Below are 11,641 nucleotides of genomic sequence, written 5' to 3'. Positions count from 1 at the left end.
TTTGGGGCATTAAACATTTATTTTACTTCAAGCGAACAAACATACATACTGTTAACAAACAATCCGAGCTCAGAAAAATTAAACGCAATCGATTGTTACTTTATCAATATTTTACACACAAAATTATTCATACAACTTGATTCCAGATTTCAGTTTGAAATCTGGAATTAAGTTTTCTTGCACACAACAGATTAAAAGGAAAGCCAAAACGTTACAAATACTTGGGTTTAAGACTCTAAAACAAATAGAGAGAATTTGGCACTTTAAAGCAACGTTAGAATGCATAAAAGCGAAAAAATTGCAATTGTAAAAGCCTGCCCATTTTTTTTTTTTTGTAGTTTGAATATTTTTTCTGTTCCGTTTTGATTCAATTCCTTTGTATAAGTTTCATACTTGGACCGTTACTTTTTTTAGGTTACTTTTTTATATTTTTTATATTTTTTCTTTCTTTTTATATATTTTTTAATTACTAGTTTCATTATGCTCGTATATGTTACCTAAAGTTACTAAACACAGCAGTTTCTTAATAATTTAAGAACTTTTTTCTACAAAAAAAAGTTGAAAACAGGTTGAATTGTTAAGAAACTGTCAAAGAACAGGTTTACTGGAAGAAATATTGATAATATTAATTTGGCATCAACTGTGCCTAAATTTACAAACATGAGTGCGAAGTGTAGTGAGAGGGACTAGATAGAAAAAAAAAATACAAAACCGGCGGTTTACTAAATCCAACTCCCTCCAACCACTGAAAAGAAATCAACAAAAACTAAAATGGAAATATTCACATATTAAGAAAGCTCATGATTTTCCTTTCATTGCTATGACAAACAGTAAAACGTTGGTGTTATTCCCTGCTAGCATCTTATACAATCCTACACGCAGGAGAATAATTACAAAGTACAAAACCAAACAATAATGCGGAATATGTTACGGGCAATGCTACAAAATCCCTGTAATTGTTGTAAAATCAAACATCTGCGTAAAAGTGAGTTAATAGATCATTATTTTTATCCTACGATGTAAGTTGGGTTTATTCATCATATTACGCATTTTTTCGCGCTACAAATGTGACGAATACAAATAATGCTGAAGTCAGAAATTTCCAAGTGTTTCGAAATTTCTCCCTTTTTAGTTAATGTACACTGTACACGATGGAAGGGATTATATCACCAATCCTTGGTGATCAGAATCAGAATTCTTTGGCGGACAAAGCTAGTTAGAAATAAAGTTTTTTAAAGGTTGAAAATAAAGATTAAAATAGTTTCTAAGTTAAAAACCAGTTCTAAAATAAAAACCAAGTTTGTAATGCGGAAAAACGGTCTTAACAAACCTTTAAAAATTTCTTTTAGAAGTTGATACAAAATTTTAAGTTAAAACCCACTTTAAAGTTTTAAAAAATTAGTTGCGAGCTAAAATAAATTTCAAAGCTTAATAGCAGTTTTGAAAACCTAATCTCAACTTAGAAGCCAGTTCTAAAGATGAAAATGTTTATAACGGGTTTCGAAGTTCAAAGATAAAAACCACTATAAAATTTTAAACTAATTTTGAATTATTACAAAAGGAATTTTCAGGGGTAACACTTAGCAGAAAACAATTATCTCAAAATAGTACAGTTTCTATAGAATATATATAAATGGTGTCGGGACCAAAAACCTTCGCAATATTTTCAGTTTCGTGGATTAACATTTTTGGTCCCAAGACCTTTTTTCAAAAATCAAAAATCGACAGTCCGTGGCACTTGAACCGTTTGTTACATTTTTAAAGTTTTTTTTGTGGATTCAAATGTTACGGAGTGTGGTTTGATACATGTTTCTGACTTGAAAAAGTTACGAATATCACACTGACAGTCTGGTTGCAACTGGAATTTTCAACAAAAATCGTGTAAAAATTCTTGATGAAAATTACAAAATTAAAACGTAACAAAACTTACAACTAAATTGCTTTAAAATGAGACGAGATCAATCAAAACTTGATTTCTATGAGGAACCGTTGAATATTTGTGAAATATTAAAAACTGATTAGAAAGTTTCGCATAATGTATGAGCACTTCAGATTTTCATTATTGAACGTATTTTTGTAGAAAACTGGAAAATGGGTTTCAATGATTTAACGAGGGACCGTTGGGAACCTCAGAACAGGGAGGCCAGCAAAATACTCAAAGCAACGGAAAATAATTCTGAATGCTTTGCATTTATTGCAGATCTCCCTATAAAGTAATCACAGAGTCTAAGGCCATTTCAACAAGTGTAAAATTGAATAAAAGTTTCTAGAAGAGGATATTTCGCAAAATTTACTCCGCGCACACTTTTTTGGACGAAAAATGCGCAAACGGAAAGTTCTGGATTCCAAAATGGATAAAATGAGTTAAACAATAATAAATGACAAGTTTACAATAAATCTGTCTTTGGTATCTTGTAATTATTTCGTTCCATTTTTGATGAATAGTTTGCTTGTATTGGGGCTGAGAGCATTTTCAATATTTTTTTGTTCAATGAGATTATTTGGTTAAAGGGGGGGGGGGGGTAGACGGTTCAATCACAGAGCTAGTACAGTAAAGGAAGCTAATATATGGCAAACAGTTGTTAGTAGTTGAGGACCGACGGGGGTCAGGGGGGGGGGCAGTGAGCCCTCATGGGGAGATGTTCCTTGCAAAATGCAATGTTGGGCTTACACAGCTTTAGGTTTTAGTCTTACTTTAAATATCAACAATTCTCAGCACACGGTTTATAAAATGATGGTTCGGGAAACCGAACACACAATCAGAACTGAACACCGTTCACACAACGTTGTCGTGATTTAAACTGTTTTTAACAAGCTTGATATAATAATGATTATTTGTGATATGGTTTGAACACAACCCAATTGGAATGTTACAATTACCTGAAATGAAAAAATAAATGTTAATAAAATGTTATAATTAGGGATTTAAAATGATAATTGGACAGGTAGACATGCAGACGAGATGAGTAGACAATCAAACAGTTAGACAACAGATAGGAATTAGATAAGTAGAAAGTAAACCGATCAGACAATTAGACAATAGACAAGAATTAGACAAGTATAAATGTAAAGAAGCTGGCGAGTAGACAAGTAAGACGATCAGACAAGTAGCCAATAGACAATTAGACAACAGACAATTATTAGACAAGTAGAAAGCAAAGCTCATAAATATGAAATCATGGGAAGGGTTTGGTTAATAAGTGGACACATGGATTAAGGAAAATGGTATTAGCGAAAGAGAGAAAAGGAGGAGTGGGAAAAGGAAATTTTTTTACATGGTTCTTTTTCAAAATTAATAATATTGAAAATATTGGCCGAGGCTTGACCCTGAATAAACGAGGATTGAGAGTTAGATTTCTTGATGAATAACTTACATTATTGAGCAGTGAGCTGCTCCATCAGATCAACGACGATCTCAGGTTCTGTTTCTACTTTCTCACGGGGCTGGAACCCACGGGAACCATCAGGACCCCTACACAACAGATCTTTCATTATTCACTAGTTCAGGGAATATTTTGAAGAACTCGATATAATTGGAAGTTTTCTAGAAATTACATTTCCAGTCCTATTTGTCGCCTTGATAAGCAATGTTGTATACCTGGGTTGCCTGACAACTATAATCCTTGGTCCACCTCTAGCAACCTCCTCTATACTCATGGTCTTCAGCTTAGATATCAGGCGTTCAGGTCGCTGGGACACACTAAATAAAATCTAGTCAACAAATGTCATATTTATATTTTTTTACTAAAAATCGGAAACTTTGCCATTTGAAAGCATGTGGGGGGAGGGAGGGTTACTTTTTGATAAATTCGGAGAAAATTTTTTTGACATCAAAAGGCAAGTTTTTTTTTCATTCTTTCTGATACTATTAAACCAAAAAATCTTTCATTTTCCCCAATTCAACGAAAAACTCGTAAAAATCATAAATAACTTCTGGGGAATAAAAATGATTGCTTAAAGGGGGGGGGGTGATTTCTAAGGAAAATATACACCCTTGCTGACCTCTGAGGTAAAAGACAGTGACTTACCAAAGCTTCCTGACACAGCAGGCCGAGTGTTTCTTAGTTCTATGATTAGTTACAACAACAAACTCAACTTGATCTCCAACCTTCAAAATAAAAATAAATATAATTATTAATTATAAATCATTTTTATACGAGATGAGATCTGCTTGTAGTCCAATCATGGCCAACCCAGACCGCCCACATGAGTATCCGATAATAATGTTAAACATATAATACAAAAGAATATTAAAGTTAATAATCTAGACCTGTTTGAAGGACAATAGCAAAATAAACCGAAGAAATTTAAATTTAACCTAGACCAACAAAGGCAAAACTAACCGACAAGAACAAAAAATTTAAGACATAGAAAACCAGTGGAAAACTGAACGAAACTGTACCAACAAGAACCAAACCTAAAGACCAAAAGAACATAAATAGAACTTTACACTAAGTGACAACCAACAGGGGTGTATATTTTTCAAAAAGAAAGAAAAATGCAAAAAAGGACAACAAAAGGCAAGTTTTTAAATTCTTTTTGCTACTTTAAACCCAAAAAATCATTTATTTTCTAGAGAAAAATTATTAATTTTTTCCACAAGTCAGCGAAAAAACCATAAAAATGTTCTCTGCGCAACCGTACACAACTTCTGAATAAAATTCTTTTCTAGAAAGGGGGGGGGGGGNAGCAGAACAACACTAAACGACAAGAATAAAAAAGTTTAACCTGGACCAAGCAGAACAACACTAAACGACAAGAATAAAAAAGTTTAACCTGGACCAAGCAGAACAACACTAAACGACAAGAATAAAAAAGTTTAACCTGGACCAAGCAGAACAACACTAAACGACAAGAATAAAAAAGTTTAACCTGGACCAAGCAGAACAACACTAAACGACAAGAATAAAAAAGTTTAACCTGGACCAAGCAGAACAACACTAAACGACAAGAATAAAAAGTTTAACCTGGACAAAGAAGACCAAAATCAAGACGAAAATTATAAATTTTAAGAATTTAAAACCTGAAGAACTTCTCCCCCCTCTACTTCACTCATATGGAAGAATAGTTTCTTCCCCTCGTCCTGCTCATAGGCCAGGAATCCAAACTGTCCTGAATAATAATAATCATAATCATTTCTTAGGATCCATTTAATTTTGATGCGGTTCCGGATCCTGGATCTGCACTGGAAAAAATGGATCCAGTTCATGCACATTACTTCAAGATTTACTATTTTAAAAGAACAAGAATTTTCAATTTGGTTCTCTTCTTTCATCGTTTTTTTTGATGCTAAAACTTTATAAACCCATTCAGAAATGAGGAAATTTTTTTTATATTTTCTTTTTTTAAAAGTTCAGATTCAGGTTTTGAGAACAACCAAATTTTTGTTTGCAGTTTTTGGTTAATATTTTCCCCTCTTGAATCTGGATCCGTGGATCCGCAGATTTTTGCAGATTCAACAGATCCGGATCCTAAGCGCTGATCATAATCATGATAAATCGATCATCATCAAAATCAGGACAACATTCAATTGTCTTAAAAATAAGTGAATTTCAGACGAAGGGGATGATTAATTATTTGGCGGACTAAATTCCCGATACCCCTAGGTCAAGGTCGGGAGTAATAGAAAAAAAATAGACTTTTTAAAACATAAATTTTTAATGTTTTTGAAATAATCTTCACCTTTAACAGCCTCAACGTTAGATCTGAGTTTCTGTTTGTTGGATTTAACATTGATGGCAAAGGGTTCGTTAGCTGACACCTAAATAATTAAGTTTGTTAAAAAAGTTTTCCTTCAACATCAGTTTCTTTTTAACTGACAAACCAAAGAGTCTAAAATCCACTTTTTAAAAAAGTGCTAAAAAGACGCCACAATTAAAAATTCTATTTAATTTTATTAGGAAATCCTCCGATGTTGGTAGAAAATCTACCAAGTTTTGTTCTATAATGCACGAAAAAGGTATCTTTTTAGATTTTTTTTTGAATATAACTAAAAAAAACACCAGATTTCTTTTTAGTTGAAGTACTATTCAAAAAAAGGGGTTTAACTAATTTGCTTGGTTTAATAAGTTAACTTGATTCTTTTGCCAATTAACTATTAATACCTTAATTAAGTTGGTTAATTTCAGCTTTTATGTCAAATTAAAATTAAAACGTGAGACGGCGTAGAGAGAATTAAGTTTCAGATGTTAGTGTTTGTAAATCTACGCTAAACCTGAATTTAACTTAATCATTAAGAGAGACAAAAAAGGAAAAATATTTTCTTGATTAAAAATTGAAGTGTTAGGGATTCGGTAAAAAAACTTTTTTATGTGCTTTTGATTAAAATATTTTTTTTTTTGGAAGAGGTATAGTGTTAAAAAAGTTGTAAAACCTGCACCGTCCCATCATATTTCCCATGGGCCCCCTTTTCTAACCTGAAAGTTGACGGGATCCCCCTCCTGAAGGAGTTCCTTCTTGTTCAGGAGGCTAGCGATACCAAACTGATATTCCCCAATCACCTTCCCCTCCTCAGATTTAGAGACAATGAGCCCGCAGTAGTCGGCCTGAAAACCAAAGAATTGATCATTTATGAAAATAAATGTAAAAAATTAAATTAATTTATTTTTCGGGCTGAACCATGGCCCTCCTTGCAGAGCAATAAGTTATGTATAGAATTGATCAAAAGAATGATTATAATTCATAAAAAAAACCGTTTCAATTCATAGAAATCTTTAAATAGTTGTTAAAAAGTTTACCTGGTCAGGATTGACTGATCTTAGAGGTCTAACCACCTTTCCATACAGCAACTCTTCTTTTACAGGAGTTTTAGGGATAGATCCCTTGCTTAGGGGCTTCACCCCCTCAGCGGACATTTTGCCCCCTTTCTCCCTGGAGTAGATTGCGTACTCAACCTCTTGTCCAACCTCCAGTTTCTCAGCCTTGCCCTCCACGTTGGAGAAATGGAAAAAAATTTCTTTGTCGTGCTGAAGGGTCTCGATGAACCCGAACCCGTCCTTGAGGGCTGCAACATATCCTCGCTGAGGAGAGCCAAGTCTTGCCGGATCCCTCTTCTCTCTCGGGGGAGATTCCTCTGTAGGCTCCGGGGTTGCAACAGGGTTGACAACCTCAACATTAGCATGCTCCAGGATTCTCAAGTTTACTGCGTTTGTCTCCTTGGTGGATTTAAGTTGGTTTATATTAAACTGAACCTTATCTCCGATCTTGGGAGGGTTGCGCCCATCACAGTCTGCAGCATAAAGAGGAATAATAAGTTGAAGACCATTGAGTTCGTATAGTACCTGTCCAGCTCCTTCTTTAACTGGACTTTCTCCAGGCTTACTGGGAGACATAGAGCTCCATGAGGAGACTGGAGCTGGTTCAACAGCTACAAGTCCTTGAATATTCTGAGCTATGATAATATCAAAATTGACAGTTCCTTGTGGGAGAAGTTTAATTCTAGTTGCAAGCTGACGACCTGGCTGGGTTGGATCAAGAGCGCTTGTAAACTCAACCTCATCTCCAACCTCAAGGGTTTTGTTAACATCTAGACACTCGGATACATTGAAGTATACCTTCTCACTCCTATCCACACACTTCAGATATCCTTCCTTAGTTGATTGAATAACTCCTTGCTCCCTCCTCTCATCAGAAACCTTGAAGCTTTCATCCAGAATCTCGATCTTGGTTGCACGCTTCAACTTATCCCTTCGGTCAGTGGCAACAATAAACTTGATCCAGTCTCCGTGTCTGAGAGTAAAGTCTCCTTGTTGATCCTTCTCACCAAACTGAATCTCTTCTTCAGATCTATCTAGAGCCCTGTACTTAACTCTGCCAGGGAGAGGGTCAGTCTGCTGGTATTTACCAGCTCTGTCCAATGGTTTTAGAACCTGTCCTCTGAAATATTCAGTTCCTACATCCTCGAACACCACAGTCCCAGGGGGGAGCTTTGTCAGCTGACATGCTACCTCCTTTCCATTCCTGGTCTGTATTATGAACTCAACATCGTCCCCAAGCTGTATGTGAGTATTATCCTCCTGTATCCCGTCCTGCATATCCTGTATGTTGAAGTAAATCTCTTTGACAACATCTGCTCGTTCTATGTACCCATATGTGTCCTTGAGCGAGTTTACAACTCCTTGATATTTGACAGGAGCAGCAGGGTTCTCTAGACGAATAGTTTTGGCTGCAAGGTTTCCACTCCTCTGAACAGTTGCCATCTGGAAGCTGACTTTATCACCTGAAGCCAGGGTCACATTACCCTCCACATCTGATGTATTAAAGGGAAGGAAGAAACATTCTCCTCTGTTCTCGTAACTGATTCTACCCTGGGTTTCATTTCCTCCTTCAGGAGACACTTTAACCTCAGTGGTCACAGTTCCAATAACGCGCTCCTCACTCATAACAACCTCTGGAGCGATCTTAGACACAGCACTGGCAATGGGCTTCCCTGTCCTCCGATCGTAAGTCATTTCAAACTCAACAGGATCTCCAATCTTGAGATGTTCAATGTTGCCTTCAAACTGAGAGAAATGAAAGAAAAGTCTAGCCTGTCTGTCGCAGCATTGGATGAATCCGTAGGAATGGAGTAGTTTCTCAATGATTCCAGTCTCACGGATCCCCATACCAGGTTGGATGGGTCCATTGTTAGACTGAGTTGTACCATTGGCTCCAGGACCATACATGTTTCCTCCAGAACCAAATGATCTTGATCCAGGATCATTGATGTTGAATGTTCCAATCTCGAAGTTTGAAACTGGTGGGAAACTACCACCTTGGTTTGCTGCAGCAATATTCCCATCATTCCAAGTTCCAATCTTCATGTCGTTCTGTGGAGGGGAAGGTGGACCTCCCTGGTATGAAATAGAACGATTGTATCCATTATCTCCTGCTCCATATGCTTGACCATTGGATAAAGACATGCTGCGCTGCACCATCATGTCACGAGGGTAAGGCATGTCCCTCTGCTGATCCATCATGTCCATTCTTGATCCCATTCTCTCCATTCTCTCCAACCTTTCTAGATGTTCCAATCTTTCCAGTCGATCCATGGCATTAGTATCACGTATTCCCATCATGTCCGAGTTAGATCTCATGTAATCTCGACTATCCCTGGACTGTAAGTTGCGTCCCATCATGTCACCGGACGACATCTCCCTTCCCATCATACCTCTGTCCATTCCATTCATCATACCTCGTTCCAAGCCTATCTCAGAGTTAGATCTAACCATATCCCGAGAGCCCATCATGCCACGGTTATTCTGCCTTTCACGCATGTCTAGAAACTCTCTCATTTCTCGGCTTTCTCTCATTTCTCTGGGTTCCTGCAGGTCCCGGAACATAGTTCTGCTCCCTCCTCCCATTCCATGCTCTCCCATCCTACCTATTCCATGTTCTCCTAATCCTCCCATTCCACGCTCTCCACGATCTATATATCCCATTCCACTCAGACTTCCACTCATGCTTCTTTCTCCCATGGAACTCATATTGAATCCAGTAGATGGTGGACTTCGTTGATCCAGGGGTTTTCCCATGGCTCCCATTCCATATCCATCTGTGGTATATCCACTTCCATTGGTGCTGCTTTGCTGGTTCATCTTAGTTAGCATGGACATTCCCCCATTTCCCATTCTATCATGGGAGCTTCCCATCCTGTCTCCAAGAGAGGAACCACCCCTCACATTTTGATCCCTGCCCAGACCATAGAGCTGCGAGGAAAGAGAGTCTCGGTTTGATTCCTGAAGCAAGTTTGAGGACAGAGAATCCCGACCAAAAGAGGACATGGAGTCTCTTCCCATAGATGACATTGAATCCCGTCCCAATCCCGACATTGAATCCCGTCCAAGGGCCGACATTGAATCCCGTCCAAGAGCCGACATTGAATCCCGTCCCAGTGCCGACATTGAATCCCGTCCAAGTGCCGACATTGAATCACGTCCAAGTGCCGACATTGAATCACGTCCAAGAGCAGACAAAGAATCCCGTCCAATTGCTGACATTGAATCACGTCCAAGTACCGACATTGAATCTCTCCCAAGGGATGACATTAAATCTCTACCAATCTCCCTGCCAGATCTTTCTCCCCCAATCGACCCCCTTTCTCCAAACCCCATCATTCGATCAAAGTTGGAACTCCCGTTGGAGTAGTTCCCGTTAGAACTGGGTCCCATCCCGCCCAGCATGTTCATTGGATTCTTGGTTATCTGCCGACCAGAGGAGGGTAAACCAATGCACCCAACATCCCGCATCGATTTCCCACCCATTGGCAGAGGTTCAGGGGGGTTAAGGGCACCCCACCCCTGGTTCAGGGTCATAGTCTCCACCGCAACCAGAATCTATGGAAAAGAATTTTAAATTGTATGTAACAGAAAGGAAAAAGTTAGTTTAAAAAAACAAGGCTAGTAAATTGTAATGAAAAAAGCAAGAGCATATTTTGGTAAAAGAATTTAGAATAAGGAAAGATATAAAATGTGACTAGAAACTGTCGCCATTTAAAGAGTGGCAACGATAACCATGGTTGAGACATATTGAAATAAATTTCTTAAAGTTGAAAATTGATAATGATAAATGGTACCAAAGTGAATGAAACATGCCAAAAATTATATAAAACTATCAACTAAAATTGTCTAGTCCTTTTTAGGGGAGTGGCTAATTCTCCGAGGCCCGCGTTTGTTCAAATAATGCAATTGTTGATCATTTATCATGAATTTTCCCCATTAAATATAATGGTGTAAAAAAAGGCAACCAATTAGTTGAAAGATACTTTTGAGAAGTTTATGTACACAATAATCCAAAGTTAAGTAAATAAAAAATGATTTCTGTTTATGTACAATGCCACAATATTTTAAATTGCAAAATTCAAAAGTAAACATTTTTATTGCGGCCCCAACTTTGCTTTTTAAAGGCCCTTTTAGGGATTATTTTGCACACCAATTAAACGCTAATAGATTGATTGTCTTGGGTTCAAACTTGAAGAAGAAAATTTAAATAAAAATCAGAATCATATACAACCCTGGTCACTTATTCTGGAAGTTTTTCTTCCTTCAACCCAAAGGGGGAAATCATTTTTAAAAGCGAGAGGGTGAAGGGGGAAAGGATTATCGTTCAACAAAATACACAACTCTAATAGAGAAGTGGAGTCGAATCTTTAGATGAGTCCAGCTCCTTCAGCGGTTGCTAAAGATAGTTATAATTTTCAATATGCTTTATTTGAATAGAAATATCTAGAACTCTATACTCAAGGGGTTTTCATTCGGAGCAGAATGCGGGGAAACTTTACTTTAAAATAGATAACTATTGTTAAATATTTTCAGGGAAAGGAGACAACAATGCAACCGAACAAACTTTGTAATTCTAAGATCTGAACAAATTATCATAAAAATGAAAAATAACAATTTTAAGAAGTGATTTTTTATAGAATGAATGAAGATTATAATAAAACTCACCAAACTGCTCTTAAATGCGTTGCTTGCCGAAATTTATAAATCACCAGTAGTTTCTTGACACTATAGTTCACACTGTACGTAGTTAATAATCACAATCTCGTGTACATAGAGGTCCACTGTACACTGTTACAGGTTTTGAAGAGTCAGTGGCCAGTTCAACCTCTGCTCTCCTAACCCTTCAAAGCTTTGGCGTTTCTTCAACTCAACCTAGAGAAAAC

At 37.1% G+C, this 11,641-nt stretch overlaps 1 protein-coding gene across 3 annotated transcripts; it reads right to left on the bottom strand.

Annotated features, from left to right (window-relative positions):
* Window positions 1–11,630, bottom strand: LOC111702587 (cold shock domain-containing protein E1). Of its 3 annotated transcripts, none has more exons than XR_002765440.1 (10): window positions 11,424–11,630; window positions 6,738–10,313; window positions 6,417–6,545; window positions 5,683–5,761; window positions 5,024–5,112; window positions 4,029–4,108; window positions 3,599–3,700; window positions 3,375–3,472; window positions 2,695–2,880; window positions 1–522 (listed from the first exon to the last, which is right to left on the bottom strand). XR_002765440.1 is itself a non-coding variant. In XM_023474329.1 (9 exons), exons 2-8 carry the CDS (start codon window positions 10,290–10,292, stop codon window positions 3,376–3,378), a joined length of 4,131 nt encoding a protein of 1,376 aa, XP_023330097.1. In that variant the 5' UTR covers window positions 10,293–10,313; window positions 11,424–11,630; the 3' UTR covers window positions 2,494–2,880; window position 3,375. The 3 variants fall into 3 exon arrangements, 1 of the variants encoding a protein (XP_023330097.1); XR_002765441.1 differs by having other exon boundaries at window positions 1–506; XM_023474329.1 differs by lacking the exon at window positions 1–522 and having other exon boundaries at window positions 2,494–2,880.
* Between the last annotated feature and the right edge of the window lie 11 nt (window positions 11,631–11,641).

This window comes from Eurytemora carolleeae, unplaced genomic scaffold (genome assembly GCF_000591075.1).
Source record: "Eurytemora carolleeae unplaced genomic scaffold, Eaff_2.0 scaffold257, whole genome shotgun sequence".
NCBI lineage: Eukaryota > Metazoa > Arthropoda > Copepoda > Calanoida > Temoridae > Eurytemora > Eurytemora carolleeae.
Note: the sequence above shows the minus strand (reverse complement) of the source record. Positions and strands in the feature narration are given on the sequence as shown.